This window comes from Dipteris shenzhenensis, chromosome 28 (genome assembly GCF_047967505.1).
Source record: "Dipteris shenzhenensis isolate YYH24624 ecotype China chromosome 28, Dip_SZ_1.0, whole genome shotgun sequence".
NCBI lineage: Eukaryota > Viridiplantae > Streptophyta > Polypodiopsida > Gleicheniales > Dipteridaceae > Dipteris > Dipteris shenzhenensis.
Window position 1 is genome coordinate 23713908 of NC_141623.1, and position 13616 is coordinate 23727523.

Below are 13616 nucleotides of genomic sequence, written 5' to 3' on the forward strand. Positions count from 1 at the left end.
AGGTAAATTGCATGTAACGATGTTACTAACGACAATTTAATGGAAAAAATTGAAGAGCATGGGGCTCTGCTACTTGCGTAGGAATATCTTGGCTGATTACTTTTGGATGCCTACATGTGCAGAGATGTGGCTAGTGACAGAAGTGATTGCTGCCAGCAGTGGAGGCACAAATCTTTACAATACCTTTTGGATGAGAAAACGTTATACAAGCTTTCTGGAGCTGCTGTGATTTTCAAGACTCCCGAATTGCATTGGAGAAGCAGTTTAACTGCACTTCAACTGATTCCAGGTCAAGCAAATGACACTAAAGCAACCGAGATTGCAGTGAGTGAGCATTCATCTATTTTTCCACACTCTATAGGCTTGTTTGTTTTATGTGGGAAACAATCAGCTATCTTTATTTCAGCATTACAATTGCTATAGCTTTCTGAAGGCACCAGTCAAATAGGCTATAGCATAATCATAATAAAGACTTGAAAAGGAGAAGAGAATGCACTGTCTGTCAGAGGGTATGGGACAGTGGCCCGCATGTGAGCCTCCATATGAGGAGGAGAATGGGGCTTGACACCTTGGGACTTATGATGTGCCATATTGGCAGCAAGCATGGCTGCCATATAGGCAGATGCATGCTCAATCAAGGTGGCAAACATATGCCCATGATGGGGCGTGTAGTCCAGATCAGGCTTGAGAGAGCACATAGCCATGTAGGGGCTGAAGACCCTTGTTGGGTTGCTTGGATGCCCAGGAAGAGGCACATCATTGGAGGGCATCCTCGCTTGGTTCTTCACCGACATACCTCTTTGCATCAGGATGTGCACACTCTTATGCGGTAGCTACTTCGGGCTCATGGGTTGTCTGCCCTTGCTATGCATGAAATGAATGCAATCTTTTATATATTTTTATATATGTTCAAGTTAAAGGTTCTTTGCCTTGAGTAGTCTGTCTAAAAAGAATGTTTGAAGAGTTAATAAAGGTCCTCTGCCTTGGATTGTCCTCCTAAAATGATGTATTTCTTTTATGGTGTGTGACTCCATGTTTCTAGTTAGTCCCTGGAGTCAAGAGGGGGATATCTTGTGGGAGCCATGTATTGGCATTGATAGGGTTGAGTTATCAGGCCTGGCATATGAATTTCAGGATGTTGGTGCATTGGTCTCCTAGTCCATTGAGTTGATCATGCATCCATGCATGATGAGCCTCTGAGCCATGCTAGATGATCTTTCTATGTTATGCTCACTAGCCTCTGAGCCATGCTGACTTGCCTCTAAGATTGTGTGAGAGCCATGTCTAGTTCTAGACCGGCATGCATAGTTTTGATGACCATCATTGTCATGTTCTGTTCTTAGCTCCATTCCAGTAGTCTCTCACCTTGCCTTCATGGGGGGGTGTTGGAATATGAAGCTAAAGTGAGTAAAAAATGTGTGTTCTAGTGTGTTCGAGTGTGAGTTCTAGTCTAGTGTGTCCTATGGATGCCACGTGTCATACTGGGAGTTATCCCATATGCATAGGTGTTCATATGTGTGTGTGTGCTCTTATATAAGAGCTGTACTTGTCTAGTGTCAAATTAATTAAGTATCAAGCTACAAGCTCTTTGGTCTACATGTTAGTACTCTCGTTTTTGTTCATTGCTCTAGTCATTTCATTTCCATTTCATTATGTCTCCTTTTGAGTATCACTTCCTCTCTCCCTAGCCTACCCTCTCTCTCTCCCTCTTTCCACCATGTTCCTTCAATTCCAACGTAGGGGCATTGGTGTTTCACAAAAGGCAAACCGATTGGAATTCCCATTTTTTTGGGGTGGACACACCACTCTGCCCAAAGAAGCTGCAATTTTTTGCCACAAAGTCTCCAAGCAGTGGGGGAAGTCCACAACTTCAACCCAGACAAGGCAACTATGGCTAATTAGCGAAGGATAATCTCTTATAGGAGACCATGGCAAGGCATGTACCATTTGTTGACCATAGTATAGAGGACACACAGTTTTTTTTTTTTTTTTTTGGGTGAAACCAGTGACTATAAAATTAACATGAAATCAATGTACATGACATTAGGCTGTCTTATAGAGGACACACACACACACACACACACACACACACACACACATTTTTTTAAATAGTGAAATCTTATATTTCTGTGCCGGAAACCTCAAAAAGAGGTAAAAACCCACCAATTAAGTACAAGAAAAAAATTTACAAGTAAAGCCTCAGAGCAAAAGTCATGAGGCAGCCAAGTAAAAAGTTACATATCAAGTTGGAGGAGGATCAAACACAGCATCCTCCAGCTTCAAATTATTGCTCTGTAAAAACTGATGCAGTGATGAAACCACACCATCAATAAAAACCTGCTGTTTTTTGCCCTTGTGATTCTTCTTGATGTAGGCTGGTACCCGAAATTTTTGAATCACAGGGTCAAAAACCTGTTGTAACATGGGATGAAAAGATTCGAGTAATCTTGCAAGGGGCACATCCATATCTAGAGGAGAAGGAGGCTGATGATGCTCAACGGGAGTCGGATCCTGAACTTCTTCAGCAAGAGAAAGATTAACTTGTGATTTTTCTACCTTTCTCCAGTAATGCTTCGGAGCAGTAAAAGAAGGCTTATCCAGTAAAGCCTTAGCAGAAACCGGAGGAGAAGGAAGAGTAAACTTTACTGTTGAAGGAGCAGGAGTGGCCATGGAAGCTGAAGAGCAAGCACGTGCAAAATGACCAATCTACCGACACCGGTGACATGTTGTAGGAAAAGAGGCAAAATGCAACCTGATGCACATCGGATGAGCAAATCCCAAATCAAGATCCAGAGTAGAGAGCACGGGCTGTATCATATCCCATAAAATACAAAGGCGAACATCCCGAGTAGCCTGCAAAAACTCCTGTCTCGAAACATGTAGAGGCCTCCCAAAAAAAGCTGCAAGAGTAGGAAGATGCTGAAGAAGAGGCAGAGGCAACGCTTTGAGGGTAATCCAGACCGGACAGTGAGTTAGAAGAGAGACAGACGGATCAAATAGTGGATCCCAGGTATAAGAAATCCTAGATTTACTATATTTAGAAATGTGCTAAGGAACAGAAAGGAGATTGAAATAGCAGAGAACAAGGAATAATTGTATCGCTTGAATGTCTGTAGGTTATCTGTTGTGTGTCATCCATACAATTGGGCCTCTCTTATATAGAGAGTGAAGAGTCACACATGAAAAGGTGTGTACTCCAAAGTGTATGTGCATGAAGAGGTGTGTACCCCTTGTGAAGGGTGTGACCCTTGATGAGAGGGTACGTTACAATAGGAATGTCTCTTCAATAGAATGTCTCTTGTGAAGGATTGTGCCTCATAGGAAGTGTCCCGTCGAAAGACATACCCTTTCACAAGTGTCCATTCATCAAGCCATCCATAAGTCTAGAAATAGAGAAAGGAATACGTCACAGATCGTGACATCCCCTCCCACTCAAAATAAGACCCTGGTGGAGATAATGAACTGATGTAGAAAATATCACTGTAAATTCTGAAAATACTATTGTAAAATGTCATCAGATTGCCAAGTAGCATCGGAGTCGTCCAGATCTCGAGCGTTCATGACTAGCTGAGTAAAGATATACTTTAGAGAGTGATGGTCTGTCTAAACCACCGAGTCAGCTCCCATGAGATAATGTTTCCAAGAGTGATAAGCATGTACAACGGCAAGAAACTTATCATAAACCGGGTATCGGGTTTGGATATCAGAATGTTTATGGCTGTCAAAAGCAATAACTCTGCCTTCTTGCATCAAGACTGTTCCTGTAGCGATGTCGGAAGCGTTGGTCATGAACTCAAATGGAAAGTTTGGGTTAGCAATAGCCATAACTGGTGTGGTAGTGAGTGCTTGCTTGAGTTGTTGGAAACTATACTCTGTTTCGGGAAGCCACTGAAAAACTGCTGTGCTTTTCAATAATTCGGACAGAGGAGCTGCGATTTCAAAAAACTGATAGACCTACCTTTGTATGGTAGAGGTTTGCCAATCCGAGAAAAGAGCGGACATCATGAACATTCTTAGGAGTAGGCCAGTTTTGGATTACCTCGATCTTCTTGGGATCCACAGAGATGCCTTGAGCTGAAATAACATGTCCCAAATATTCGAGTTGGGTCTTGAACAACTCACTCTTCTTAATGTTGATGTAGAGAGAATTTGCGCGGAAAACTTCAAAAACTTGGTGAAGATGTTGTTTGTGCTCATGTAGGCATCTGCTGAAAACGAGGATGTCATCGAGGTAAACGATGACGAACTTATTGAGGAAAGGCCTGAAGATGTCGTTCATGAGTGTCATGAATGTGGCCGGGGCATTGTTTAACCCCAAAGGCATGACCAAACATTCATAGTGTCCATACTTTGTTCGAAAAGCTGTCTTGTACTCATCGCCTTCGCGTATGCGAATTTGATGATAACCTGAACGAAGATCAATCTTTGAGAATTGTGTTGCGTGTATAAGTTGATCGAAAAGGTCATCGATGCGAGGCAATGGATACTTGTTTTTTATAGTGAGCTTGTTGAGGGCTTGGTAGTCGATGTAGAGGCGCATTGACTTATTTTCTTTTTTTCCACAAGTAGTACAAGAGATCCGAAAGGGCTGCGACTGGGCCGAATGTGACCTTTGTCGAGTAGCTCGGTCACCTGTCTTTGGATTTCTTCATTTTGAGTGTAAGAAACCCGATAAGGGGGTTTCGACGGTGGATTACTGCCGGGAATAAGTTTGATTGGGTGATCCACTGGTCGTCGAGGTGGTAACTGCTTTGGCGATTCTTGTGGAAAAATATCCAGGTAGGGCTGGAAAAAAGGTTGGTTGAGGTATTTAGGAGGATCCTTTGTTGGTGTCTCCTCTACTGCCGTAACCAACAGAAGTGAAGTCTTTACTTGACGTTTACGAACCCACTTCTTTACTTGTAGGGCAGAGGCAATTGGGGTTGAAGGAGAGTCCCTTAAACTAGTTAGCTCAATAAGTTTTCCCTGGTGGACAAACTGGATAGTATGGCTGCGAAAACTGATTGACGGATCATAGTCGTACAGCCACTGTTGTCCAAGTATGACATCGTACCGAGAAAGAGGCATGATGTCGAAGTTCAACTTGTCCATATAATGTTGGATGCGAAAAGACAAGTTTTTGATCTTGGTGTTGCACAAGAAAGTAGTTCCATTTGCGAGTTCAATCTGATAGTCCATGAGACTAGGACTGGTGGTCAACCGAAGTTTGTCGACCATAGAACTAGCTAGGAAGTTATGAGAGCAGCCACTGTCGATGAGGATAGTGACCGTTGTTCCACGAATCGATCCTTGAACACAAAGTACTTGAGTGGCGAGGGAAGGTTCGGGGTTGCTGGCAAGGCTCAGGTGGATGGTATTTGCCATTCGAACAGCTTTGCCTTTCTTGTCTTATGCTGGGGTAGCATCTTCTGTTTGGGAAGTGCTAGATTCCATATTGGAATTTTGCTTTGGTCGCTTGGGACAATCGAACCATCTATGGTCGCCTGTACAGATGGTACAAAGTCCTTTTGTGTTGGAGCTGTTCTTCTTGTCAGTGGCCGCACCTTTATGTTGGGGATGTCAGTAATGACTTTGTGAAGAAGAAGAGGCGCGTTCCTTGGAGGGGTGCTTCTGTTGGAATCCGGCATTTGATTTCTGAGACTTCTGGGGATCTTGAGACTGTCGTTGACCTTGATTACCCGAGTTTTTTCGAAACCTGAGGTTATCTTGAGGGCGAGCACCTTTGGCCATAGTAGAGTTCTGTGTGCGATTAGCACTCTGCTTCCATGTGTTTTGAAAATCTGTTATGCACTTTGCGTAAGCAATAGCGCCAGCTGTGGTGGTGATGTTTGCTTTAAGGACATCAATGCGTAACGAGGGATTAAGGCCTGAGATGAAAGCATGAAGGCGATCATCCTCAGTTAAACCATCAATCTCCAGCACCAATGTGGTGAACTGAGAGATGTAGGAAGACAGGGAGCCTATTTGCTCCAATTGTCGGAGTTTTGATCGTGCTTGGAAGTCCGCATTGGCAGGTATGAACTCCTTACGAAGCATGTGTTCAAAATGTTCCCATGTTAACACACTTTTGCCGTCCTTTAAGCGTCTTTGCCACCATAGAAAAGCTATATCCTTGAGGAGGGAGGTTGCCAAGGCGATCTTTTTGCCTTCAGTGAGGTCAACAATATCAAAATACATGCGCATTTTTGCGAGCCATTGGTCAACTGTTCGGCGATTGCGTTGACCAGTGTAGGCTTCCGGAAAACTTTGATGTCAAGTCTTTTAGTTTTGGAAGCTTGAAGTAAACGGTAGAGGGCACGTAGTTCAGTGTTTCTACCTCAGGTGGGAATGAATCCGCATAGTCGTCTGGTTGCGTCACATCATCCTCTGTATGGGTGGTACTGCGAGAATCTTGAAGTTGTTAGACTTTCTGGACCAAGTCGGAGATGCTGTCTTGAAGTTGGGAAATTTGAAGTAGCAGTAGTGTTTCGCCTTGTACGTTGACTTCAGGGGTCTTTTTTGGACTTGAGTCTTTGATCTCTGGAGAGGCTGCACGTGAGTGTTGCGACATATCTGAGGCCCCCGTGAGAAAAGCACGAACCTGCGCTCTAGTTTGTACCATTCCTGGAAGAGGATTCGGGCTGCTCCGTGAGGTTGCTCATGTTGGAGGGGGCAGGCGAGGTAGGATGGAACCACCCGTGGAAATCTGGTAAAGGAGGTCCTGTTTGAGGTAACACTGGTGATGCCGAAAGGGGTGTTATTGCTCATGAGAGTATAGGAGTAGGTTGCAGAGTCCACGGATTTGAGAAGGGATAAGGAGCTGCTGTCGGAAATGGAGGATATTCAGGAGGAGTGCCTTCAGAGTGTAAATACTGTCTTGGGGAAGGTACAACCTGTAAAGGAGGATATCTGGGAGCTGAAGGAGGTGGAGAGTACCCTGGAGATGCCGAAGGTGAGGGGTAAAATTCTCTCCAAAGATGGGTAGCAAACTCTAGAGGAATATCGGGTTCTGGGTATCTTCGTGTCTCGTGGAACACAACCTGGACTGTGCTGAGGAAGTAATGTAACTGAGGTGCCTCACGCAGAAGGTATAGGATGTGGTCCAAATCACTAGGAGGGCACGTGACACAGAAGACCCACAATGCCAAAGCTCCGAAATGGGCTGGTAGTGCAATCTGAACACGATATTGTGTGGTAGATGATGCCTGAGGTGTCCTTGAAATGCCGGGTGAATTACCAGGGGTTTCCATGCTTTAAGGGAGCGTCTTTCATTTGCTGAAATTTGATAATGACGAGAATCCTTAAAAGTAGAATGGAAAGAATCCACCTGGCAATGATTTAATCTGCCAATTTGTTGCGTAGAAAAGGCCTGCAGATTTCTGTCCGGAGGTCCTTGTTGCAGTGGGTTGCGAGGAGCAGATCGGGGCCTGGCTGGTCCGGATTGGAAAACAGGAACATGCGCTTTTAACAGGTTGTCTGCATCGCGATAGGAGGGCTGAACCGCTGCTGAACTGGCAGGAAAAGGTGGCGAAACAAGGGGGGGGGCAGGCTGTCAATGGCGAAACCAGGCTGCAGGCTGTCACTGGTGAAACCAGGCTGTCAATGGCGAAACCAGGCTGCAGGCTGTCACTGGCGAAACCAGGCTGTCAATGGCGAAACCAGGCTGCAGGCGTCCAAGGCTGATTTGCGACCGAAATGGCAGGCTGACGCTGAATCTAGTGCTGCAGGCTAGCGAGGCTATCGCTGATCTGGCGCTGCAAGCAGGGAACCAGGGCCGAAAGACTGGCGAGGCTAGGGGCTGTATATGGCGAGGGGAGCAGGGCAGCGAAATGGTGAGGCTAGGGGCTGGCAGCGAAATGGCGAGGGTAGGGGCTGCGCAGCGAGGCCAATCTGTTTGATGAAAATCTGTATGGGCGTTGAAAAGGTGTGCCCTTTTTTCGTTTGTGCTGCCTACGTTGGGTAGTTGCCCAAAAAAAAAAAAAAAAAAGGTGGGTTTATTTGACCCTTGGGTAACCTAGGGTAGACCTAAAGTTTGGGGCTAGGTTTTCCCTTTTAACCCCTCTAGGTACCCTTTTTATAAGTGCTTGGTGCCAAAAGGTGTGCCTCATTTTTTACTTTTAACCCCTCCCATCTTTTACTTTTATCAAAGCTCTCTTCAGATTGCAAAGAATCAAGATTGAGTAACACCTCATTGAGAGCGACTTTGAGCCTGAGCTGCTGCTCCTCCCCGTTCCCCTGCTGCTCCCCCTCCCTCAGCCCGTCCCTCCCTCTCTCCCCTCAGCCTGTCCCTCGCCCCCTCCCTGCTGCTCCCCCCCCTCCCCCTTCCTGCTGCTCCGCCCCCTCCCCCTGCCTGTCCCTCGTTCCCTCCCCCTGCCCTTCCGCCCCCTCTCCCTGCTTCCGCCCCCTCCCCCCTGCTGTTCCGCCCCCTCTCCCTGCTTCCGCCCCCTCCCCCCTGCTGTTCCGCCCCTTCCCCCTGTTCCGCCCCCTCCCTTGCTTGCCCTTCGCCTCCCCCCTGCTGTTCCGCCCCCTCCCTGCTGTTCCGCCCCCTCCCTGCCTGCCCTCCCGCCCCCTCTCTTCTTCTCAGTCCTCTCCCTACCTCTCAGCCTGCTCCCCCCGCCTCCTCCCTGCTTCTCCGCCCCCTCCCCCCCCCCCTCTCCTGCCCTTCCCTTCTCTCCTTCCTCTCCCTCTCCCTCTCCTTCTTCTCCTCTCCCTCTTAGCCCTCCCCTCCAACGTCCCCTCCCTCCCTCTCAGCTTGCCCCTATCCCCTCTCAACCCCTTTCCTCCTTCCCTCCCCTTCCCCCCTGCTTCCTCCTTGCCTCCTTTCCCCTCCTTCTGCCCCCTTTTCTCCCGCAGCTTTTTTGGAACGGAAGGAGCCTTTAATTTGTTAGAGTCGGCCTCCTCACCTTGATTGGCGATGGATACCCCGTCAGCCAATCCTACTCCACCTCCACCGGCCGTGAAAACTATCACTTTCTCTAAAGACGAGTTGCAGCAGCTCAAGAAGGATGTAGAGATTGAATGCTCTACCACGTTGCTAGCACGCATCTTCGGGTCTCACCCCTCCAGATCCCAAGCCAAAGACTGGATGCTTGCGGCTCTCCCCCCAGACCTCACTCCTCGATTGTTAGATGTTCGCCTTCTGGGACGAGGTTTTTTCCAGGTTGTTTTTGACACTCCAGAGGCTGCGAGCACTGTGCTCAAGGCCGAGTTTTTACACCTGGGACACAGGAAGATCTTCTTTGAAGCCTTTCACATTGGTTTCGACCCAGTAGAGGCAGATAAGAAAATCTTCTCGCTCTTCATCAGGTTCCCCGGGCTTCCCCAGGTTTACCATCGACTTCTTTCTGTTATCGGGGAGCATTTTGGCGCAGTTGCTGAGATCCCACCCCTCCCTGGGTTGCCATTGACTGCAGCAGAGGCAACCAAGGCTGATGGGGTTCCTAGAGTTAGGGTCCTTTGCAAGGATCCTAACCTCAAGATGGACCACGTCATGATCCAGCGCCCGGATGGTTCCTTTTTTCGCCAGAGAGTGGAGATTTCAGGCAGGCAGGACCAGTGCAGGATTTGCAGGACCTCGGGACACTTTGCCAGGGATTGCCCCAGGAAGAAGAAAAGGCCCAAGAAGCCCTCTGGTACAGCTACCGCCTCAGGGCATCGACAGGGGGGACAGGGGGGGATTAGACCCTGCACTTGCCCCTCGACCTCGACAGAGGGGTGATACAGGTCCAGCTCCTGCTCCTCGTCCTTCGCGTGGCGGTCCTCCTCAGTCAGGTGGTGGTACAGGTCCAGTACCTATTCCTCGGCCTCGACAGGGGGGTGGTACAGGTCCTTCACCTGCTCCTCGACCCCCACCTCCCTCAGGCACACGCGACGCTCTACAGTGGGTTCCAGTACGTGTGCAGGTCCCTCCTTCAGTTCACGAGGGTACCTTAGTAGACTCTGCTTCACCTCGAGCTGTCCCTCCTGTCTCACCTTGCACAGTCCGAGACGCTGAAGCTTCGACCTCCTCCCCAGTTGCAGCTTCTTCCTTAGATCCAGCAGTGCCAGATGCTCCTCTTGAGGACGGAGAGATCTCCGCGGCTGGGCAGACACAGGATAGAGAGCATTCCTCACTCCCTCCCTTGGATAGGGGGAAGGGGATAGCTTACACTGTTGATCCTCTTCCCTCACAAGGGATCCTTCGTACTTCGGTGTCTAGCTTGCTCCATAGGAACTCGTTTTCAGCCTTGGCAGAGAGTTCAGATTTCCCAGAGGAGGAGTTTGTACCCGCTACTTTTGGGGAGCCAGTGGTTGGGTTTCCTATTGACAGGGCTTCTTCTTCAGGTGCCAGGATTCTTTTCCCTATTGATTTTCCACCACTGGGTTCCTTTGTTTCCGCCACTAGGTCGGGTAAGGTGTTCCACTCTACATCCTCCCGTCGATGAGGATTATCAGTTGTAACATACAGGGCCTAGGTGGCGTCCCACATCGCCGCCGTAGACAGCTGATCCGGGATCAGCTTCATCCAGGTGTTACTGGGGGTTCCATTGATATATTATTTATTCAAGAGCATAAGCTGGATTATAGAGATTGTGCCAAGTCAAGCAGTTGCTTTCTGGCCATACTTTTTGGTCGCCTGCCTTAGGCACTAGGGGAGGCACTTCTATTTCAGTTTCGCAGTCGGTTCTCCCCTTAGTTGTTGGGCACGGAGTCATTATCCCCTCTAGAGCTCAGTGGATTATTCTTTTGATTGGAGGGCGTAAGGTTGGCTTCCTTAACCTATATGCCTCCAACATTAGAGGGGAACGTGTCCTTATGTGGAAGACTTTGCTCTCCTGGGCCCCCATTGTGGATTCATGGGTGATTGGAGGTGACTTTAACATGGTCGAGTTACCGTCAGACAAAAAAGGGGGTAGAGAAGGCGGACTTCACTCTTTGGAGAGAGCAGCTTGGGATGCCTTCCTTTTCCATTTCTGTGGCAGAGATACTTGGTGTGATGATGCCTTTCTTATTCAGCCACAGTCCCTCCTGTTCTCTTGGTCGAACAGGAGGCAACAGATGCCTATTCATGCACGCATTGACAGATTTTATGTAGATGACTGGGCACTAGACAGAGGTGGATCGGTATGCATTGCTGCGGGGGTTTCCACTTCAGACCACTTCCCTGTTGTTCTGGCTATCTCAGAGCCTCACTTGAGAGGCCGATCTGCCAGCATCACGATTCCAGATGCCTTTTACACAGAGGACTTTACGGAGGCAGCCCTACAGATATGGTTTGCTCATGTCGAGGGTGGGCAGCCACATCCATCACATTTAGCCGCTGCCCTTTCTGGTATTAGCGACTTTTACTGCTCAGTTGCTTCTACCAGGAGACGAGATATTCTCAGACGTGAGATTGGTGTTCGCCAGCAGTTAGCAGCTTTGCAGAGGGAAGAGCAGAAACGGCCTTCAGATGCTTGGATTCAGGAGCGCCTTGCTGCAGCGAGGGCTCATCTGCAGTTATTGCTTGATCAGAGAGCAGAGTATGCCTTTCATGCACGGGAGTCCTTCTGGATTCAGATGGGTGGTAGAGTCAATAAACACTTTTTCTCTACTCTTGGCCCTAGACATAGTAGAGAGAGTGTATCTCAGCTTATTGACTCACATGGGGTTTTACAGACAGAGCCAGATGACGTCTTACGCATAGCTTCAGATTTCTATGCCACCCTCCTTACTGCTGATCCTGAGACACACGATAGAGAGGATGCTAGACAGGCTATTTGGCAGAGTATCCCAGTGTTGGTGAATCCGGATATGCATGTTCTACTTGACGCACCTTTCACCAACACAGAGTTCAGGACTGCACTTTCAGCCCTTCACAAGGGCAAGTGCCCAGGTTTAGATGGCCTCACCCCGTCTTTTTTCATTGCATTTTGGGATATGATTGGAGACTATATTACTTCAGCCATGCAGACCATTTGGGACTCTGGCAAGATGCCTGAGTCGCTTACAGAGGGCCTCATCCACCTTATCCCAAAAGGAGGTAGCAGAAATTTATTGTCCCAGTGGAGGCCTATCACACTTTTGGGGACTTGTTACAAGATTCTGGCCAAGGCTATCAGCCTCCGATTGCAGCCACTTCTCCCTGATCTTATTCATGACACTCAGACAGGATTTGTGCATGGCAGAAGTATTTTTGATAACATTTTTTCTTTCTGGGAAGCTTCAGAGTGGGCCATGCAGAGTGGCCAGAATCTTGCCATTCTACTATTGGATTTTGAAAAGGCTTATGACAGAGTAGATTGGAGTTTTTTGGAGGGCACCCTTCTACGCTTTGGATTCACTGATGTTTGGATCAGAGGTGTTTCCTCTTTGTCCAGATCAGCCCATAGCCAGGTACTTATTGGTGGTGTAAGGGGTGAGAGATTTCAGATTTCGAGATCAGTCCGTCAGGGATGCCCCCTTGCTCCTTTCCTTTTTTTATTCGTGGCCAAAGCTATGAGTATCTATGTTAGATCTCAAGCTGACATCTTTGGGCTGAGACTTCCCATCAGAAGAGAAGAGGAGCTACTTGACAGTGAGTTGGCTGACGACACAGCGATTTATTTGGATGCCTCTCCACAGACGCTCACTTCTTTCAGGACAGCATTGGATTTATTTTGCTTGGTGGTAGGGGCGCAGATAAATTGGCATAAATCCAATGGCTTTTGGATCAGTGATGAGGACACTCCAGTTTGGGGGCTTGACATAGGGTTCACTTGGGTTCAGAGGGGTGTGCCTATCAGGTATTTGGGCTGCCAGGTCGGCTTGGGTATTTCTACCACGTAGCAGTTTGCTCCCGTGTTGGAGAGCATCAGAAGGAAGCTTCTCTTTTGGAGCTCAGCCAAGCTGGATCTTGCCTCTAGAGTTGTGGTGGTCAACCAGGTCCTCTTGGCCACAGCCTGGTTTATTTGTTCATGTTGGTGCCGTTCTAGGGACTGCATCTTTCAGCTCAGAAGACCGATCAGGAACTTTCTCTGGAGTGGGCTTGATGGCACAGCAGATGCCTTAGCCAGGGTGGCTTGGGAGACCCTCATCCTCCCTACACAGGATGGGGGTCTCAATATTATTGATCTAGATTTACAGTGCAGAGCTTTACTTTGCAAGATAGTGGTGCGAGGACTTATGCCAGGACAGGAACCGTGGAAGGACTTTCTTATCAGCAACATACAGAGGTGCACACCTTCCTCAGGAGGAGACTGGATGAGCAGTGTTAGACGGATCTTCACCACAGCACACCTCAGGTCACCTTCATCCCCTCTCATGGTTGCCATTCTGAAAGCTTGGGCCAGTTTCAGAAGCTCTCTTCGGAGGATTCCTCCTTCCTCCCGGGAAGAGATTGATAGGCAGCCCATCATGTGGAACGACAGTATTTTAGATGATCTTGGCAGGCCACTGGGTGCCTCACTCTACATGCAGTGGGCCAGGTGGGAGAGGGGACCTGCTTCTTCTTTGGGATCTTGGAAAGCTTTCCGTAGGCTTCCAGAGGAAACCAAATCAAGGTTGACAGGACATCTTAGAGGGAGTGCAGGGAGGATCTTGCAGATTGAGGCAGCCCTTCCAGAGGCTTGGATAGACACAGATGATATGCCTCTCACTTCCTCCACTTGGGCAGGTACTTTCTCGAGAGGCGGGGTTCC

General features: G+C 48.3%; 1 protein-coding gene across 4 annotated transcripts in view; it reads left to right on the top strand.

The window, feature by feature from the left end:
- Positions 1 to 13616, top strand: part of LOC147883348 (fanconi anemia group F protein (FANCF)) — a 46889-nt gene that overhangs the window by 8712 nt on the left and 24561 nt on the right. For all 4 annotated transcript variants that reach the window (XM_087399188.1, XM_087399190.1, XM_087399189.1 and 1 more), the window contains exon 4: positions 123 to 324. In XM_087399188.1, the coding sequence (XP_087255314.1) occupies positions 123 to 324 (202 nt within the window). The remainder of the gene's footprint in view (positions 1 to 122; positions 325 to 13616) is intronic.